Source organism: Carassius auratus, chromosome 43, assembly GCF_003368295.1.
Source record: "Carassius auratus strain Wakin chromosome 43, ASM336829v1, whole genome shotgun sequence".
Taxonomy (NCBI): domain Eukaryota; kingdom Metazoa; phylum Chordata; class Actinopteri; order Cypriniformes; family Cyprinidae; genus Carassius; species Carassius auratus.
In genome coordinates, this window is record NC_039285.1 from 8716946 (window position 1) to 8738502 (window position 21557).

General features: G+C 38.0%; 1 protein-coding gene across 2 annotated transcripts in view; it reads right to left on the reverse strand.

Annotated features, from left to right (window-relative positions):
• Positions 1-21557, reverse strand: part of LOC113061618 (RNA polymerase II elongation factor ELL2-like) — a 57064-nt gene that overhangs the window by 15584 nt on the left and 19923 nt on the right. Inside the window, exon 3 of one of the 2 annotated variants that reach the window (XM_026230895.1) lies at positions 1259-1383. In XM_026230895.1, the coding sequence (XP_026086680.1) occupies positions 1259-1383 (125 nt within the window). The remainder of the gene's footprint in view (positions 1-1258; positions 1384-21557) is intronic. The other variant, XM_026230896.1, reaches the window with a different exon arrangement.

Consider the following 21557-nt stretch of genomic DNA (forward strand, 5'->3'; position numbering starts at 1 on the left):
CATACTGTATAATAGTTAATTCTACTTGAGACATTTTGTGTGTGAAGTTGTTTAAAAAAAGACATTACAAATAAAAGGCTACATCAAAATTCAGTGCGGACATCACAACAGAAATGTTCTGGAATACTCTGAGAATCAACCTGCTATGTGAAGACTGACATGTTTAATATCTTGCTCCCTGTTGCTAAGTGTTACAGCTGCTCCTTTGTCTACAAACCCGGAAAGTCAGTGACAAATGCATGACTTATGGCCTTAACTGGTTTTTGTGGAATTGCTTTGCATCCTCTTTCCCACAAACCTTTCTAATGCTATACTTCAGCGAGACAAGTGGAGTATTGTGAGACTACAAGTCTCCTTTGAGCTGGAAAGTGAACAGATCAGAGCCACTCCAATCAAGAGACAGCAACTTCACAACCAACTGTGAAGCCAAATACTGTAATGGAAATTGGGTTCAAAGGTCAAAGTAAATGTTGTGCCAAACAAACAACATCCTATGCTCAACACACAGATTTAGCATTTAAGACACATAATAACAAATACACTCATTATTAAGAAATTTCTGTCATAATTATTCATAAAAAATATATATTTGATTTTTTTAAATTTTTTAATAGTTTTATTATTTATGGTGCTTGCAGTTTTTTTTTTTTTTGACAGAAGCTTGTCAGGTCCTGGTCTGAACTAGAGCTTATTATGACAAAAATCATAACTGTTGATTATTCCCTTGAATGTGTAATTCCAATTATTAATTACAATTATCACAATTTACATTGAACTATACCACTGTTTGAAGCAACCTCATGACATTTTTAAATGAAATAAGCGGAAAATACTTGAAAAACCTTTATTGCTTTTCTCTAGCATTAAGCCTCAAATGTCAACTATACATTATACTGGATTGGTTTCTTCGTTAAAAAAAAGTAAAAAAAAAATATGCATGTTATTACAATGTTATATTAAATCGAAAATTAAAACAATGGGAAAACCCGTAAGATAGCCAGTAGAAAGAAGAAGAAGAAGAAAAAAAAAATAGCATGTAGAATAAAATAAGTGGAGTTTGAATGATCAATTTCCTGTTTTGACTGAATATGTAACCGTAGCAATCCGTTATTGTAATCGCAATTAGAAATTTGATTAATTGTGCAGCCCTAGTCAGAACTGTCACTGTTTGTGCTTTACAGAGGAAATAAAAGGATGTTCTTTTTTTATACTATTTTTTTTGTTTGTTTTTAATCTGATTTGAATATCAGTGTCTTACCCAGAAATATACTGTTGAATGCAGTCGAAGCTTGCCTGAGGTTTGTCTTTACTGTCACTGGACAGATAGAAGGAGAAGACACGGAAAGCATCAGGAGAATCCAAGGAAGCAGGTATCTTGATATACTGTAAAATAAAAATACAATATTTCAGACTTGTTGGTAATAAATTCTAATTTAATTTTAAATATAAACACAAACAGTGCATTTATGAGGAGCATGTGCTTGTTTAAACCCATACACAGATCTATTAAATGGCTATTTTAAGCACCGGAAAGACACTGATGTAACATACAAAACAGATGAATGACATGAAGAATTAACTTTCATTATACAGCACAATCAAATAATAATAATAAAAATATAAAAACATAAAAATCAAGGAACTCCTTCCCTTGCCTAACACACAGACTGTTGTTTATTGACAAAAGAACCAGCTTGTGCTACTAACTTCAACAAAGCTGTTCGCAAAAAAAATAAAATAAAAAAAATAAACTTTTTTCATTCAATAAACCAGTCAAAGGAATCCTCCCACGACATGTCTCTCCAAAACAGTGCTCAGTTTGTGTGTAAAACATTAAAACATTATGTTCTCATAAAGCAATTATTTCATTACTTTTCCAGAAAAGGCACTTGCTGTACCAAAACCAGTTGCATGATGGAATGTTTTGTACTTGCCCATTTCTGAAAAAAAAAAAAGACTTATATTCACCAACTATACAAGTTTAGTGTGGGTTTGTAAGAAGCATCCTACTCTACAACACACTTTCATAAACGTTAAAGACTTACAGGCCTCTTTTAGTAAAAACATCTATGTTTGTCATTCAAATACATGTTTTTATGCCTTGCGAACATAAACATTCAGATTACTGTGATGTTGTCAGCACGGTAAAGTGCTCAACAAGAGTTTGTGAAAACTTTTGCTACACTTCAATCTGCAGAATGCCTTTAAAAACAGTAAAAACAATGGACAATGAAAATAATTTGCGGTTTATCTTTGAATAGCAAAACTGCACTTTAATCGGGGCTGTCTGATTCGTGCCAGATCGACTGCAGCTCTGAGTTTGTGTTCTGAGGCAACGCAAGGGTCATGACTCAGTAACTGAGCCAGTTACGTAATACGCGGTCATTTGAGGACAATCAAAACAAATACAGCCCTGAACAGAGTAATATCGACAGTGTGACCTTACTATCCGTTCAAAGTCCTGTGAAAAAGAATCAGTAAGATTGCTGGACAGCTCTTCATTGCACAAAGCCAAAGAAGCAGTGCTTCAAGACACAAGGTGAGGGAGTGTGTGAGTCGGAGATAAAGCCGTACATACAGTACATTCAAACCTGCAGCACTCTCAACTCTCCTTCATGCGGTGGCTCCTCTATACAATATATCTTAAGACTTCAAGTGGGCTATTTCTGATATTAAACGACAAGCTATATACTTCAGGGAAGGCCTAGAAACCTACTTTCACTAATACAGAAAGGCAATCCAATATACAAGCTCATTTAGCAACATGTATTGCGCTGTCATTAAAAACAGCTTTTCCTTTCAAACAGCCTCCAGCAGAAAATGATGGATGTTTTAGCTGAGGTAGTGCCCTAGATTTAAGGCAAATGGATAGGTAGAGTCCGTAAAATTTAAATACTTTATTTTTGTTCGGCAGGAAGCATTCTGTCATTTGCGTTTGAACATGTCCAATAGCGTGTTTCATTGTCTCTCCCCTATGCTAGTGGATCTGCCGTAGATTCAATTGGTTGTACTTGGAGATAGCGGGTTAACTCCGTGTCAGATTTCAGACCTCCGTTTATTAAGGAGATCTGTCACAAAACTCATCATCCGCGCCAAAGTTTTTTGAGCAAATTTCAAAGCCGCATCCGCCCGCCATCCGCTGATTGTTTTGTCTGTTCTTTACACTCGTTGCAAAGAAAATACATAGTGTATTTCATTGTGTTGTGGCTTGTAATAAACATTTTAGAAAACACATAAACTGAACTCTTCATATTTAGAAGCACACTCATGTCTACGCAAATGGGTTAAAGATAAATTACAAGTCTCTTATGAGATTTTAAAGAGACATTTGAATGAGTATCAAAGAGCTGGTAAATTGGCTAGATCAAATCATTTCTCTGTCATCATCTCCAAGAACTAATAATTCTAGAGTACTTTTCTCTACTGTAAATGCTGTTCTTCATCCTACTGCTATTCCTGCATTCACTCCTTCTGATGACGTGTGAAGATTGGTAAGGTTGATGGAATTCGATCTCTAATTTCATCTGTTGGCAATGATTTTATTGTTTCTGTTGCCCCTCAGAACCAACTAACAAGTTTCATGCCTGTTTCTTTGAAGGAGCTTAAGGATATAACTGCTAATATGAAGTCCACCAGGTCTCCTGGTGATGTGTTTCCTTTTTCTCTGTTTAACCAGGTACTTGATTCAATTGGTATTCTGTCTATTACAAATATTAGTTTGTCATCTGGTGTTGTTCCGGTTAGTTTTAAGCATGAGGTTATTCAGCCCCTTCTAAAAAACCCAGCGTAGACCCATTTGACATTGTCCGATTTCAAAATTGCCTTTTATTTCAAAGATACTAGAAAAAATTGTGCACGCACAGCTTAATGACTTTTTAATTGGGAATAACATCTGCGATAGATTCCAGTCAGGTTTTAGAGTTGGTCATAGTACAGAATCAGCTCATTTGAGGGTGTCCTATGAGGTGTTGATTCTTGAAACAGCGTTGTCTTGCTGTTGTTAGATCGTACAGCGGCATTTGATACAGTTGATCATAACATTCTCATTGATCTTCAGGGCTTAGCCCTGAAATGGTTCTCTTCACTTTTTGAAGGATATGACTCTTTCAATCAGTTTAGGGGATTATTTTTCTTCCACTACCCCCCTTGTTTGTGGGGTTCCACAGGGCTCAATACTGGGACCAATTTTACTTTGGCTTGCAAATAACTTTCTCCAATTGAATGAGGATAAGACTGAGATAATTTTATTTGTAAATAAGGGGTGTGTGGATGATGACTTCCTGGGAAAAAACTGTCTAGCGCGAGGAACCTTGGGAGTCATTTTTGACTCTGAGCTTAAATTTGAGCAGCAAATCAATGCTGTTGGTAAGAATAGTGTCTTACATCTTAGATCAATATCCAAATTGAAATCTATTCTTAATTTTAATGATATGGAAAAGGTTGTTCACCCCTTTGTGTCTTCACGTTTGGATTATTGTAATGTATTGTATCTCGGTGTGAGTCAGGTTTCTCTCTCCCGTTTGCAGCTCATTCAGAACTCAGCTGCCAGACTTTTAACGGGTACTAAGAAGAGAGAACACATTACTCCGGTTTTAATTAAACTACATTGGTTACCCATACGATACAGAATTCAATACAACATGCTGTTGTGCGTATTTAAGTCTCTGCATCATCTAGCCCCGGAGTATGTTACTGATTTAATCAGCCGCTGTCAATCCAGCAGATCTCTGCACTTGAATGATTAGTTGCTTCTTGTAGTTCCACGAACGCGTTTAAAATGTAAAGGTGATCGGGCGTTTTCGGTTGCAGCTCCTAGGCTTTGGAATGACCTTCCTTTGTCTGTTAAAACTTGTCCTTCGTTGGGTGTTTTTCAAGTGTGCGCTTAAAACGTATTTGTTTTCTTTAGCTTTTGACAATGCTTTGTAAGGGTGTATGTCATATGTCTGTTTTTGTTTTAATGTTTCTCTTTTATACTTTCTGTACAACACTTTGGTTCTGGTGTTGAAAGTGCTTTATAAATAAAGTTGAGTTGGGTCTAATGAACTGCATAAATACCCTAGCAAGCAATTTACCATCCTACAGATCTAAAAACAGCATGTACAGGCACCACAGTAAAGGGTTTTGGCTGTCAAAAATGCCCGGTCACGCAGTACAACCATAAGCACTGTCGGCCACATGCAGCCAATAAAAAGCTCCCAGTCTCACCAACACACATTCAGCTTCACAACCCCCACATAACGAACCCTGCCCCCATCATTATCTGTTAGTTATCCGTGCAACAAAACATGCACTCTTGAGTCATGAGCAGTCACATCATACTAGTAAACAGTGTTACGATGATGGACACTCATGGGGGTTGAATTGGGAAAACACTGGTAATGATCCAGATACGTCCTCAGCCTCAAAAACTGAGGCAGTACAACATGATCAGATGAATGCATCTTTTCCTGCGACAAACCAAAAAAAGCATCGTGGTCAGCCAACAGCTAGTCCTGAGACTACAGCTGCTGGAATCCACTGCCAAAAGTGGTAGTCTTCTTCACCCAAATTCAACAAGTAATTTCACAAGGTCCCAGAAGTAGGTCACAGCAATTCTGAATATGAATAAATAATCATTTGTGTTACAAATGGCCACACAGATGAACAAAAGGCACCTCTGAGGCATGAGCAGAGCCATGGATTTACAGTCTTTACCCCCCTTAAAAGTTCCTTTTTCCCAAAGCATCACATCCTTATTTCCCTTTCCCTCCAGGAGACAAGCTAACCCCACCCCCAACCTGGTCCCCAATCCCTCCACATGGTACATTTACTTGTCAACCCCTGGCCCAACCACCATGCACACTTCATATTCTGATTCTAATCAATGTCATGCAGGTCAGTCCATTCTGGGGGCTGTCTATTTCTGCACTAGGCCACTTAGATCTGAGTAAGAGAGAATTAAGGGCTGTAAAGCCATAGGGGTGGGAATCACCAGAGGCAATTAATTTTGTGATTTAAAAAAAAAAAAAAACTCAGTATACTATGTATTGCCACAACATATATTCCAAGACCTGACATTAACAAATCCTTTAAAGTGTACAAATTGGGAGACTAGATGATGCTATGGGCCTATATTTGTTGCATTTTAGCCTACAAAATAACAGTTGAAAGTTTTGCCATGCTTATGAATGAGCAGCAAGCAGATAGTTTGATTCTAATTGCAAATTAAATTCAAAGTTGGGTTGCTTCCCAGTGCACAACTAGCTTGAAGTGGTGTAATAGCATGGGCCTGTTGAATTAACACACATATTTAGCCTTCTGTAACAGGTGCTTCAAGATCAGGTATATATATATATATATATATATATATATATATATATATATATATATATATATATATATATATATATATATATATATATATATATATATATATATATATATATGTGTGTGTGTGTGTGTGTGTGTGTGTGTGTGTGTGTGTGTGTGTGTGTGTGTGAGTGAGTGAGTGAGTGAGTGAGTGAGTGAGAGAGAGAGAGAGAGAGAGAGAGAGAGAGAGAGAAAGAGAGAGAGCAAGCTTTCTTCACACACAGAGACAGAGGGGGAAAAAGACTATGGTAGAGCTGATTCACTGTGCTGTTTGTGAAATTACAGTTTGACAAAGATTTCAAAACTGACCTGGTTTTCCTGCATTGCATGCACAGAGCTTGCAGGAGTAAAATTATATGCAATACCCACAATGCCATGTAGAAATTATAACTGTTATTAAAGTGAAAAAAGTGAATGTGACATGACATTCAGCCAAGTATGGTGACCCAAACTCAGAATTTGTGGTCTGCATTTAACCCATCCGAAGTGCACACCCCCGGAGAAGTGGTCAGCCATTTATGCTAAAGATTGATATCTGTATTAGTACAATACCACTATGCAAAATATTTCAATACTATGCAAAAAAAATTGGCATATTATTGTGCCTATAAAAAAAAAAGATAGAAAACAATTATGTTTTAACTTATTGGTCCACATCTCAATCCAAGATTCGAAAGAGTCAGACAAATACAAAGATTTTAGCAAGGTTCATTATGTATGTTGCAAAGTTGTCTGTTAATACATTTGCCTTTTGCTCTTCTCTGTGTTTATTCCTCCAGTGAAAGCCAACACCCAACTCGGCAGGTGAGATTTTAATCAGCTTTTAGATAAGTTTGAAATGTAAATACAGACTGCTTCCATGGTTGCTACTGAAATGTTTCCTGTCTCCCTGAGCTATGCGCGTTTATGATTATTGTGATTCAAGCTCTTTGTGTCATTCACCCCATTTTCTTACAGTGGGGCTTATTCACTATCCATTGTCAGGATATACACAAGAGACAGAGGTAAGTCAATCCAAGCACAGTGTTTATTTAAAAGATCGTAAATGCAGGGTAAGTAGTCAGCGACTTCATGTACAAGTTTGGTGCAGATCACTCAGTGCGGTGTTGAAAGCAGGGGAGTACGTCCATTGCAGATATGTCAATGCCACACAGTCACAGTTCGCTAATACTTGTCTCTTCCACTTTCAGAACCGGAAGCTATCAAGCAAGCTTGTAGAAAACACAGGAGACTTGGGAGATCGCTGGATTTTAGGCAACGGGGAAATGCTCAGGAATCCTGGGGGCAGTAGAATAATTACACAGATGTTTGTGTTTCAAAGGTGAGTATACATTAGGTCTTAGAATCTGCGGTGCATGGGTTGGTCAGGAGACAACATCATATGGTCTGTTCCTGTTGGAGGCTTGGCCTCGAACTGGGGCTGTGGTGAGTGCTTCATAGTGCTCTGTGATGAGGTTGCTGATGGTGAACAGGTGTGGGTGATTAGAGCTTGACTGGTCCCTGACATTCATACACAAGTAATTGAACATAAAATCTTTACTGTTTTTTTTTTTTTTTTTTTTTTTTTGCAAATGTTATAGAGCAGAAATTAAAGATTAAATAATTAGTGTTACCAAACATTAACTTCAATGTTGACTTGACTTGTTTTAATATGACAGCAACAGTAATATAATGTGCAGGAGAAATGAGCATGCACAATTCAACATCCAATATTGATGGATAAAGAGGGTATAGAGGAGAATCATCCCCCTTTAAAATAATCAACTTTTTTTTTTTGCTTGATTAGCTCAGCATGAAAAGAGCTTTCCTGGAGCATTTCATTCCTTGGTAGTGCAACTGAAGCAAACAATCAACTATGGGTGGCAAGGCACTGTCAAAAGATCTCAAGGATAAAGTTGTGGACAAGCACAAGTCAGGAGAAGGATACAAAAAAATTCAAAGGCTATATCAAACCGTAGAAGCACAGTGAATTATTTTATTAAGAAGTGTAAGGTATTTGGTACAAGACAAACCCTCCCTGGATCAGGACGTCACTTCAAACTGGATGAAAGGCTACCAAGAGACCTACAGCAACTCTGAAGCTGATGAAGGAAATTATGACAACGAGTTGTGATTGTGTGCATGTGACAACAATATCAAAAATTCACAACAAATGTGGCTTGTATTGGAAAGTTGCAAGAAAAAAAGCCACTCCTCAAGAAGGCAACATGCAATCACGACTGAGCTTTGCCGTGATGCACCTTGAAGATTCTGAGGCAGATGAGACTAAGATAGAATTATTTGGCCTCAACATCAAACTAAACGTCTGGTGGAAATACAATTCAGCTCACTATCCAGATTACAGCATTTCTACAGTAAAGCATGGAGGTGGTAATATCCTGTTATTGGGTGTTTCTCTGCAGCAGGGACGGGAGCACTTGGATGGGGCAAAATACAGTCAAATTCTTGAGGAAAATCTTCTGCCCTCTGCCAAAAAGTTGTCAATGGGAAGAAGGTTTACCTTCCAGTATGACAATGACCCAAAGGCAAAGCACACATCAAAACTGACTACACAGTGGTTAAAGGAGAAAAAGGTGAATGTCCTTGCATTGCCTAGTCAAAGCCCAGACTAAACCCCATTTTAAAATCTGTGGAATGACCTGAAGACTGCAGTCCACAAACGGTCACCATCAAATTGAACTGAACTTGAGCAGTTCTGCAAACTGGGCAAATATTACAAAGTCTAGATGTGCAAAGTTATTAGAGAAATATCTGTTCTAATATAAAGTATTTTTATAATGCAATTTATTCCTATGATGGCAAAGCTAAATTTATTAGCAGTCATTTCTCCAGTTTTCATTGTCACGTGATCCTTCAGAAATCAATCTAATAAGCTGATTTGGTCATTCTTATCATCTTGGTGATTCTTATCATCAGTGGTGAAATCAGTGGTGTATAACATTTTTTCAGGATTGTTTGAAAACTTAAAAGCTTAAAAAGAACAACAATTATTTGGAATTGAAATAGACATCAATTTAACTTTTTTATCAATTTAATGTGCCTTTGCCGAATACAATTATTATTTTCTTTAAAGACAAAACATACTGACCCCACACTTTAAGTTTGGCTGGTGGATAACCAAAGTCTACCGAAAAGTCAAATATTAAATATGTGCACAGTTATTAGTGAATGAAACCCAGTGTTCTTTTAGTCAGTAAGCAGTTGAGCTAAGTAACCAAACAACAGTACTGTTAGGTTATACATTTTCCATCATCTATAACAAACACATACACAGGTGGGTTTCATCCACGTCATAACATCCAAATGGTATCAGATTGACAGGATTCCCAAGTAAGTCACAAGGAACCAGAGAACAACAGAAAGCCCATCCTCTGCAGTCCATCTTCTTCTACATCTGCCAGATGGTGCCATGTGTGTTTGGAAATGTCAAATACTTTCAGTCTGCTGTAAGGTGTGAACTGGGCTGGGAAATAATGACTTAGTGGGGGCCATGGCCAATGGAGACGAGACAAAGGCTGTGCTTTGTAGCAACCATGGAAAAAACAAATCTGCTCCTTTCAAAGAACATTATAATATTTTTATGAGGTGGCGAGATGCACTGCACCCCAGATTTGAAGTATTCTAAACACTCTGCTTATGAGATTTTATAACTTTAAACGCTTGTGTTTTGTTCCTACGAAGCGCACATCTGTTTGGAAAGAAGAGAAGCTGGCGTGTTGTTTCAGGTGGTGTTTTCTTTTCCCTTTATTAAGCCGTGTTGAGTCAGTAAGTGAAGAAACAGAACATCTCGTCCTCACACTTGCCATCATTTTTTCAAGCTAGGGCCTAAAACTGACAACCACCTAGTAAACAATAACTGCTGCCAGTTGACTTATTGTTTAACCATCTCTACGTGTCAGAACAGATGGAAAGTTTCAGGCAGTCCAAAATCATGCAGCTTTTATCTCTGCTATGGCAATTATAGTTCTAGCTATGACTCTTTGACTTTGACCAGTCACATAATGAGCACCTTCCACTTCAGAGCTTAAGTTTTCTTTGGCCTGGTTAAATTAGTTCCGCTGGTTCCATCTACTCTACAGTCAGTCTTCATTGCAATCATCACCATTGTTCTCCTCGCTTGTCTACGGCTCCTGTGAGGCATTCGTCTTTTGTTCCCACCACATGCGATGGCACGGAGTTCAGCCTATATTATTCATAAGCAGCAGGAACGTGTGGCCTGTTGGAAGGGGATGGGGGAAGGGTGGGGTTTGGGGCATCCCTGCCCAGGCCAGACAAACGGGACTACATGACCCCCTGATCCGAAACGGACAGAGCCACTCATCCGAAAAAAACAAAAACAAAAAGAGGGGTGGGGGGCAGGGAAGAAAAAAACAACAGAAAGAGAGACAGGAGAGGAGAGAGAAAGAACTTGGGATTACAGTGCTAATGGTAATCCATTACATAAAGGTCAAGATGGTGGAATTATGGCAGCTGTGAATCATGAACTGGGCAAACGTTCCTCTCAAATCCAGTCAAACACATCAAACCACATGTTAAGTGATGTGCAAACTATGAGACTGAAGCTCAAGTTACTGTTGGCACAGTCTGAAGCAGTTTGTCTTCTTTTTCTTATGCAAAATACATTAGAAGTATTATTTAACAAATCCAAAAATAAGTGAACTGAATTAGTAACCAAATCAAATCAACCTGACCAGGTTTTTCCTGCATAGAGTACTATGAGGTAGTCGCCTCTAGCAAATTTTGCGTAGTATTTTGTAGAAGTTTGATGCTAATGTAACAGCCCCTATTAGCTTTTATGTTGTATTTAATGTTAAACAGATTTGTTTTTTTGTAAATGTTAAGTTCTTCAATCATCTAATTATTAGAACATCTAAAATCTGTTGGCTGTAATCTGTTGGTTTTTGTTTCAGCTAGTTGAAGGGTGGGTACAATGTGTGAACATGATCAGGATGGTACCACCTGCTTGAATGCTATGAAGCAAACTAATTCACTCTCATCCCAAAGATTTGCACAAAACTGTTAAACAAAAGAGTAAACGCCAAAATAGACTACTGTTTAAATGTGTAGGGTTAGTCTTATGCTCACTAAGGCAGCATTATTTGATTAAAAATACAGTAAAATTAAAAATGTATTCAGAAAAGCTGTATTTTTAGCAGCCATTAGTCCATTCTTCAGTGTCACATGATCCTCCAGAAACAATTATGAGATAATTTGGTGCTTACGAAACATTACATATCAATGCTGATGAATAAAAAAGTTCAAAAGAACAGTGTATATTTGGAATAGAAATCTTTTGTAACATCATAAATTCCTGCCACTTTTGACCAATTTAATCAATCCTTGCTGAATAAAAGTAAAACAAATCTTACAGAGGCCAAACATGGGTAACTTATTATGAATCAGATGGTGCTTGGAGCAACCTGGGTAACTTCTGGAAGTCTTGCCCTCCTCTTTTACACTCTCTTTCTAGTCAGGACAATATGTGCACCTGACATTTGGTCAGCCAGATTTCAAACCAATAAACTTTATCATAGCATGTCACTGCGCAAAATTGTTACGAGTTAGCAAGACAGGCTTTTTTTTGTTGCAGACTAATCCTACATTAAAAACATGAAAGGTCGACGAGTCTTGTAGTGTGTGCTTGTCTCCAGAGATGAAACAATAATAGTGCTAACAAGTGGCATTTAGATAATGCATGATGCCTTATGGGAAACCTTGTCATAATTCTCAAAACTCTGTGGTTCTCAACCACACCATTTATGATACGATCACCGAGTGTGCCATGAGTCACGTATTGCAAATTCAGCACATGTGCTCGCCTCGGTCTTTCACATTAAATCACTCTGTTGTGGTACCGGGCTGAAGTCCGTTACATGTAAATGGGGAGGCATCAGAGGGGGTGGATGTCTGTTGATGCATGGTGGGTTTAAGGATAAAGGGGGTTGGTGATGAGAAGTTGTTGGGCTGAAGGATGAGTGGTGAGGGGGGTTGTGGTGGCTGCCTCATCCCTTGAGGAACTGCCTCGGATGCAAAGCAAAATCTGTCTCTCTCTCTCCTCTCTGGTACCTGAGGGCTAATCTGTCAAGCCCAGTAAGCACTGGGCGACCTGACTCCATAACCATCCCTTGTATGTGTGTGTGTGTGTGTGTGTGTGTGTGTGTCGGTAATGGGGGAGGAAAGCACCTTGCATGCTGCTTTCATATGCACCCTATTCACACAACAGCCAGAAGACATCCTCCACTCGCCTATCAGTTACTATAGTGACGAGTCTGCGCAAATTAAGTGGGGGCAGGTCTATTGGGGCGTACTCAGCCTCACTTGCCTCTGAGATAACAATAGTGGAACAGTTTTCTACGTTTTGATTGGTTAATGCCGCACATTTCAAAAAATCATACATAACGCCGGCTTTGAAATGCTCAAGGCAGTCTTCTCGCTCAGCATGTGTAGTATTTGTATTTTTACACACTTGGTAGAGGATTGGTGTGAAAATGTAGGGAGATTAGATCAACTTTCAAAGAGCATTTAGCAATTAAGTGTAGTATCAGGCCTGGACAGACTCGACATTAAAGAACACACACAAAAGAGGTTCTTGAAGCCTTTTCCTGCTTCAGAGTAAAAACAAATTAAGTGAGAAAGTTTAAAATATTATAGTAACACTTTAAAATAAGTTAACATTAGTTCATGCATTAATTGACATTGACATAAAAAATAAAATAAAAACCTTACCTTCCAAAGAATCCTAATCTTGGAAAGGGATTATTTATTTTTAACTATATAGATGTCTAAGTAGAGCATTATTTGTTTGTTCAGTACATTTCACTGTGGATTCTTTGGTAAAACAGACGCAGTTTTGGCGCAGGCTCTGCAAACAGACTTTTACTGGAAGATATGGATACCACTAAATGGAAGTAACTGTGTTCATTCTAATGCCTAATCCTAAATTACATACAGAAAAAGTTCAAAGAACACTCCCTTTATAATTGCTGCAGTTGTCAATCACACAACACAAGTGTATTATCAATAATTAATCTCTTTTTACAATGAATCTGTTCTTTACATCATGTTTACACTATTAGCCTTGAGGAAAGCATTTGTGAAAGTGCAAAACTCAAGTTGCAATGACAAGATCACTGCATTGATGCGCTCAACAGTCTGTTATCAGCTACAATGCTCATCGCTGCAGCCTTTTGTGGGATGGCAGTAGATATAAATATAAAGCTACAATCAAAAATCTCCACGATTAGTTAATATTAACAGCTGTTACAGTAAAAACATACTAAAGTGTTTGAAAGAGCCCCACATGTAATACTTATTTCATATGCAAAGATGTTAGCCAATCAGCATCAAGGGTTTCTATTAAAGTCTCACAGCAGACACGCCCCTTTCAACAGAGCGGTTACATCAAAAGGTTAAAATCAGGATAGAGAATGTCCTTTTATTTCTAAATTCTGAAAAATTTTGATGTAAAAATCATTATAAGTGCACTTCAGGAACCATTATCAAATAATTTAAAAAAGGCTATCCATGACCCTTATAATATATCAGTAAATATCGAAATTAACTAAAGTGAAGAGCTTTAGAAGTACTTTTCATTGTTAGTTCTTGTAAAATTGTGTTTAACTAAAGTTAAGAAAAAAAAACAAAAATGCTGTATAGTATTACCCATAATATTTATATGAAATGGCAAGAACCAAATGTCATAACTGTGAAAAAAGTTGCATTGAGAGTTTTAAAGTTACATTTGTGAAATCTAATGTCATTTTTCCAACTGTTTCCATAGGTTATTCTTTTTTAAGCTTGTCATACAAAGGTCTTCATTCAAAGCTTGAAACAACTTGTTCCTGAAAAACAGAATGTTTTCAAGCCAATGTTTATTTACAAGACCTTTGCTCATTTCCCCGAGCAGTCACACTCTAGCCTGCCGGACGGCTATGACAGACCAGCTACACGAACAAAAACAAACCTGAAAGAGCTTTCCGTTTCTAAATACATCCACGTGAGGGCTAGACGTGGCCATGAATGCTCTTCAAATAAGATTGCAACAACCCATGTGATGAAAAACTTCTATAAACTATTAGAAGCAATGCATCCTGCTGGGCCAAGCCAAAGCCCCCCCCCGTTGCAGGCGGAGAATCAATGGATCTACTCATGTGACTGAAAACTGCCACATCCTATTCACGTCAGCGACAACACGATGCAAAGTAACTTAAAGAAAAAAAAAAAACATTTAAAATTAAAGGAGACAATAATATGATGTTTTAAGTATCAAATAAGGAGTGTGTTATGGATTCAAAGATAGACGCTACACAAAAAACATTTGAGAGGTGCGGCCTGTTAATGGGCAATACACACAGAGCCACACTCTTTCAGAAGTCAGTCCATGCACGTCACAACTGGGAGCGTGCTCTGTATCTGTCTGTGCATGAAAGGCCTAAATAGTCTGTGATCTTCCCTTACAAATCTTGGCTCAACTCTGCACACTTTCCAGTTCCACATTAATCCCATTTATCTTCACAGGAAAAAACTTTTAAAACCAAAAATGATTTACAAATAAACATCTAGCACTAAATGGGAAGACTGCTAAAACAGGGTCCACATTTCTGAACATACAACTATTGTTTTTGCATTATGAAACTATTTTGTCCCTATGACAAAAATAATGATTATATATATATATATATATATATATATATATATATATATATATATATATATATATATAGTTTTATAATACTAGTTTTGAAGATGAATGAAAGTCTCATGGATTTGGAACGATGAGCTTTGTAAGAAAAACTTTTTTTTTTTTTTTGAGAACATAAATACAAATTATAATTATTATGTTTCACTAAGTATAGTAGGTTATTGGACAACCGGCAACCAACTCTTTTTTTATGCACTTGCCAAAGCAACTTTTTACGCTGTGTTATACTCGTGCTGTTAAATGCATTTGAGATGTGCTGTTTTCCTCAATGAACTTACATTTCACAGGCATGTTCTCCAGCTGTAAATGTTAGAAAGTCATGGAAATATAATAAATAGAACAAGAGCACAATAATTGTGTCATATATAGAATTTCTAACATACAAATGCATTTTAGCAGATAGCAGTAATGGGTAGTGATCGACCGATATTGATTTTTTATAACCGATACCGATACAGATTATTTGTATGTTTATGTACCCGATAACCGATATGCAGAACCGATATTTATTTACTGTTATACTTCTGTTTCTGACAATTATTACAACACAAATGAGCTGAAAAAAACATTTTATTTATAACAATCACTCCCTCCTTGCATACAAAAAAAAAAAACATTATATTTATACACAAATAAATAGAGGGGTCTGAGTCCAAAAAATTTAAGCGCACTGTTACTAAGTGTCTTTGTTTTAAAATAAAAGCTTTGATGAGGTAAAAAAAATAAAAACAGGTAAAAAAATAAAGCACAAAAATGATTCTAACATATTGGTGGGGGCGGGAGGGCTATTTAGGAGTGCATAGCTATTTAGTAGTGTAACTTAATACTCCCAGTTAAGGAGAACTAGGTTTTAGTGTAGAAAACAGAGTCTTTCAGCATTCTGCCCAGTAAGCCCGCTTCCTTCAAAAATGTCATGCAGTGGCCATGCTTGAGGCTTCCTGATTATCAACCCAGTCAGGTGCTGAGCAATATGAACTAACTTTTTTCCCCGAGACTATATAAAGTTAAACAGCACTTGTCAGTTGGCATTTTATGATCTAAATTTAATCTAACGTTAAATCATGAAATGCCAACTGACAAAGTGCTGTTTGACTATAACTTAATCAACCGCGATCGCGCATGGAGATAATAAATAATTAATTTCCACAAAGCGGTAGGCTATATTTATATGTGTATTAGCGAAATAATTGTTACGTAGTAAATGATAATATAATCTAGGGTGTTTAAACAAGATAATCTTGTCAAAAGTTTCATTCAGTGGCCATGCTTAAGCCTCCAGATCATCCGTCAGTTGCTAAGCAATATGAACAAACTTTCTCTTCTAGACTAATGGTGAGCAAATACAACAGATAGAGAATTAAATTCAACGCTTTTATTTTCAACATGCACTCATTCATGTCTGTTTTATTTAATTCATGTAAAGATACGTCTTTATTGGGGCAGGACATGACGAATTACACTACGTGACTCAATGAGTTCGTCTCAATTGTTTAGAAACAAGCTGCATAAATTAACTATATCAGGAATTTATGTCTCAGATCTCATTTGTGCATGTCTTTTATGTTAAATAAAGTTGATTAATTAAAGCAAACCAAGTAGAACATATATTTACCTGTGCACTGAGTTGTTGTTGACTGATCTCGTCAGACGCCCGGGCTGCAATGGCGGAAATCTCAAAACGGCCACAAGATGGCGCCGTAAATCGGCGAATCCGATATTACAAAACCGATACCCGATTATGGAAAAATGCTTAAATATCGGGAAAAATATCGGTAAACAGATACATCGGTCGATCACTAGTAATGGGGTAATCAAAATACAGTATAATGCAATTAATCTGTGCTCGTGTTCATTATTTTAGTTTTTAGTTAAATTAATTTAACTTTTGCTTGAAAGAAGCATTATTTTTGTTTTTAGATTGTAATGTTTCAGTGTAATGTGATTTTAGCCCCTTTATTGCACATAATGGATAGCATATCCTACTTCCACTAAATGTGTTTTTATTGCTTTAAACATTGTTCCATTGGACAATATTGGGCAGGATGTTCATATATTACATATATATTATTTTTTCATCCAAATATAACATGTATATAATACAGTGATATACAATATACCATATATTGCATTTCAGCCAAAATATACTGAGAAATAAAAAAATTTGCCAAATCCCCCAACCCTATTAGGTGCTGAGCACGTTTTGGGCACTGGCTAAGATCACACTATCATTATAAAAACAAACAAAAAAATTGAAAAAGCACAAAAAAAAAAAAAAAAAAGATCATCCCTGCTCTGCAAGGACCTTGACAAAAATGGCCTGGCAAGACCAACAGATCTGCCAGTCAAAACACTGGGCCCCAGACAAGACAGACACTCGGGTCCCTGTGCACGTCAGCAAGCACATCACATCTGGATGAAAGAGAATCGGCGTGTGCCCTTTCATTCACACATGGGACAGCTCCCCACACACCGCCTCTGCTGCCAGAGACTCTTGCCGTTCTACATGCATTCCTCTTATTGTCATTCTAATTAGCTTTCAAAAAAGCCAGGCTCACAGACACACACACACAGGCCCTGGCTTGGACAAGCACAGAAACAGACACACTTTGAATCAACACCACTCACAAACAGAAGTGACCATACGTACAAAATTCACAGATCTCAAGTAAGCTATACTATTAAGCTCAAGTAAGCTATACTATACAGAGTAAGCTATACTATTGAGGGCAAGGGCTGGGTGATATGTTGTCCCAAATATAGCAGGCTTCATTCAGTGATTGAAACAAATATTATTAATAATAATAAGTTTTAGAGCATATAGAATTGACATTGAATGCTCCGAGCGAGCTGTGCTGTGGTAAACATGGAACTTTTCCTTGACATGAAACAATAAATAATCAAATCTCGGTTCCATTGCTTGACAGAACTCCCCGAAGCCTGCCCCATCCACGATACTGATCGGTCTCATGTCCTTACAAATGAACGAAATTAATTTATCCGTTATGGCCTCTTGTCCTGTTGCAGACAATTAAAAAGCTTGTGGCGGGTGATGCAAAGTAACGTTAAGTGTCAAGACGTGACTCTTTAGCTGGAGTTTCACACATTATGCCATGTTCATTTGGGTGCACATTTTTGAGATGTGACCTCATGTTGCTAGTGGTCGAATGGTATGCTAACTTTATCTTAAATAGCTTGTATACAACTTTATCTTGCGGGTCAACAATTTTACCTCATTTTCTCTGCTGCGGTCGAGTGGGGCTTTGCACTTCCTGGCATCTTCCATGAAGACGCATCAACTTTCAGCAGTGATGCTGTGCCAGACAGTGCGACTCCTGTGACCTGTCCCTGAACCCTCAGGCGTGCTAGCGCGCCCACTCGCAAAGCAGACAACCACGCCTCTACTACTCATTTTTTTTCCACATTTTTTTTCAATTTGAATATTAATTTTCACCTTCGAAATTCATTTTCTTAAAACTATTCAAATACATATTCAAATTTAGAATATTCGTTGACAGCCCTAATGGCCTGGGATCGTTTGATTGTGGTTCATTCACACTGCCAGTGAATTTTTTGGAATCTGTGTGTGTGACATTACAATGTGATGTGTAATGTGAAACATTCTGTTTCACTTAAGCAGGTGCACGATCACAACTTCAGCACAGATAGTAAGGAACTACCTCATCTCTGGTTCATTACAGTGTGCACATATTTTTTTCGCAAACGTTGATCTGCCTTCAAAACACCCGGTAAAAGAGTTGCACGATGACGTGCATCACCATTATGACACACCCTTTATGGCACTGGTCCTGGCTTTTGTTCAAAGAGTTCAAAGATAATTTTTTGGAACCAACATGCAGTTTGAAAGGGGTTTAATATATACAGACATGTATTTATACTAATGTGCTCTAATACACACTCTCTGAGACACCATCACATGCTCATGTACACACTCATCGGAGGTGTGAGATGGAGAACTGGTGAATCCCAATGAGGGAAAAGAGAGAATCAGGTTGAGACAAACACAGCACTGACGAGAGGGACAGACGGGTGGGGGAAGCTAAACCTTCACACACACTTACCATGTGAATATCTTGAGAGAGAAACATTTTAACCCCTTCTCCCCCTTCCTCCTCTCACCACAAACGAATCCCAAAGAACAAACATACACCCAAAAAAAAACTATAAATACATGCTGTTTGAGACCATATGCTCATTGTCATAAACAGGTGTTTTTTTTTGTTTTTGTTTTTTAACAGGGTCAATGATGTGACACTTTTTTGTCTTGATCTATTATGGTATTCAAAAGAACATTAAAATTTCAACTATGAAGAATGTCTTCCAATTTCTAAATTTAAAATAATGTTGATATATTTTGTGTAGCTTAAAGTCAGACATATCTACGTGGTGTAAGTGTCTGTATACTGTAATAAAAGGTTTTTTGTTTATTATTATTATTATTGAAAGGTACACCAAATACAAGTCATTTAATACAGTGGTTTCCAATCTGGGGTCCATTACGCAAAGTTAGGAGGTCCGAAAAATTACTTGCGATACCGTATTTTCTGGACTGCAACTCGTGTTTTTTTTTTACCTTCTGAAATGTGCTATGATTCATAGTGACTCCTATAATGCATTAAGGTCAAATAAGCAAAGCATAAACACTTAAAAGCTAGCACTTCAAGGTTTATATAGCTAAATATATTTCTCTTGTCTGTTTGACAAGTAGACAGTAACACAGAGTTTTTCTTCATTTTAGGAAGTGGTTCACATAGACCAGGGATATTTAAATCTGGCCCAAGAGATCCACTTTCCTGCATAGTTCAGCTCTAACCCTAATCAAACACACCTGAGCATGCTAATCAATGTCTTCGGGATCATTAGAAAATCACAGGTAAGCGAGTTTGATAAGGGTTGTAGATAAACTCTGCAGCAGATTAGCCCTCCAGGGCAAGATTTGAGGAACCCTGACATGGACCAAGACGGCGAGTGCATTTTGTTTGTTTTCTTTATTTTACAAAAGCACAACATTTCACTGTCATTTTGAAGGTACACAAATAAAAATAGACCATTTTGAATGATGTCATGTTGCTCTTATCTGACGGAAATCTAAATTTTCCGCTGATATAAGGAATTTGCACTGGCACCTCCCGCAAGCTCACAACAAATCATAATCATCAAATTAAATGAGACAACTAAACCTACAAAAGGTATTTGGTGATTCAATTTAAAGGTGATGTATGCAAATTTTTGAGTTAAAGGCAGGGTAGGTAAAAAATATATAAAAAACTTTTTTTCCAAAATTTGTTTAAACTTTATTTATATATCAATACATACAATAATTAAAATGTAAGTACTCTGAAAAAGAAAGTATAAAAATCGAGTGACTGTAGACCTCTCACGACTGTTTTAAAGGCAGCTCATTATTTCCATTCACTCCACCCCCTCCCTTCTGGGCTCCTTCCAAAGCCACGCTATAGCTATCATCTTGAGCTAGGCCTATAAATTATTTATCGTCTTTACTACAACTCGCTAAGTAATGTTATGTTAGCTATATTATGCAGCTACATGTGTTAATGACACATGCTTCATGAAAAAAATAAACAAAAAAATATGTATGATCAAAATACAAAAATAAAGATTTACCTGTCCAGCAGAAATAAAGCCATCAAGGAGCCACTCTTCAGCCCCTTGAGTTCCCTCAGTTCCCTATCTGTCGGTCACTACGAGTTATGTCGACCGACAAATGGGGTCTCACTTGGGAGGCCAATCATCTCTGATTTTAAGAGAAAACGCCAATGAAATTGGCAAGTGGATTAACACACCTGAGCCACTCCCCGTGCCAGCGGGTATAAATAGGGCGACAGGTGCATCCACTCATTAGATTTTTGCTTCGGAGCCGAGTAGTCGATGAAGAAGATCGCTACAAAGCCATTCATCTTTGTTTTTGGTAGAGCTGTTCCTGGTCGGTGTGACGGCGCGTTACAGTGGTGTCCCTGCGAGCGGCGATTCCCCTGGGCGCTTCGGCTAAAAGAGACAGTTCTCTAAAAGAGCAAATCACGGACGATTCGCGTCTTTTTCAAGATGCCGTTTCGTCCGTGTCCTTCTGGATGCGGTCGTTTCCTGTCCTCGGTTGACGGTCACGAGCGTTGTCTGCAGTGTCTGGGCGTCCAACACGCTGAGGCTGCGCTCGTGGATGATTCATGCGTCTACTGTGGGCGTATGAACATGGCAGCGCTGCGATCGCGTCTCTCACTCCTCAAGGGGAGTGCAGCAGACCCCTCTGTCGCCACCCGTCCCGGTCTCTCTGGCTCGAGCAGAGGGCCGCCGGCTGGCGCTCTGGGAGATCTGAGGATCACAGTGAGAGCTTCTCCGCCGGGCCACGCCCCACGGACCTCTCACTCCTCACGCAGCGACTGTCCCGTGCAGCTGCCGATTGATTCTGCTGGGCCGTCTCACAGCGGTCCCAGCGTGTCTTTCGGTGCGCCGCCCGAGGACCAGATGTCGATTG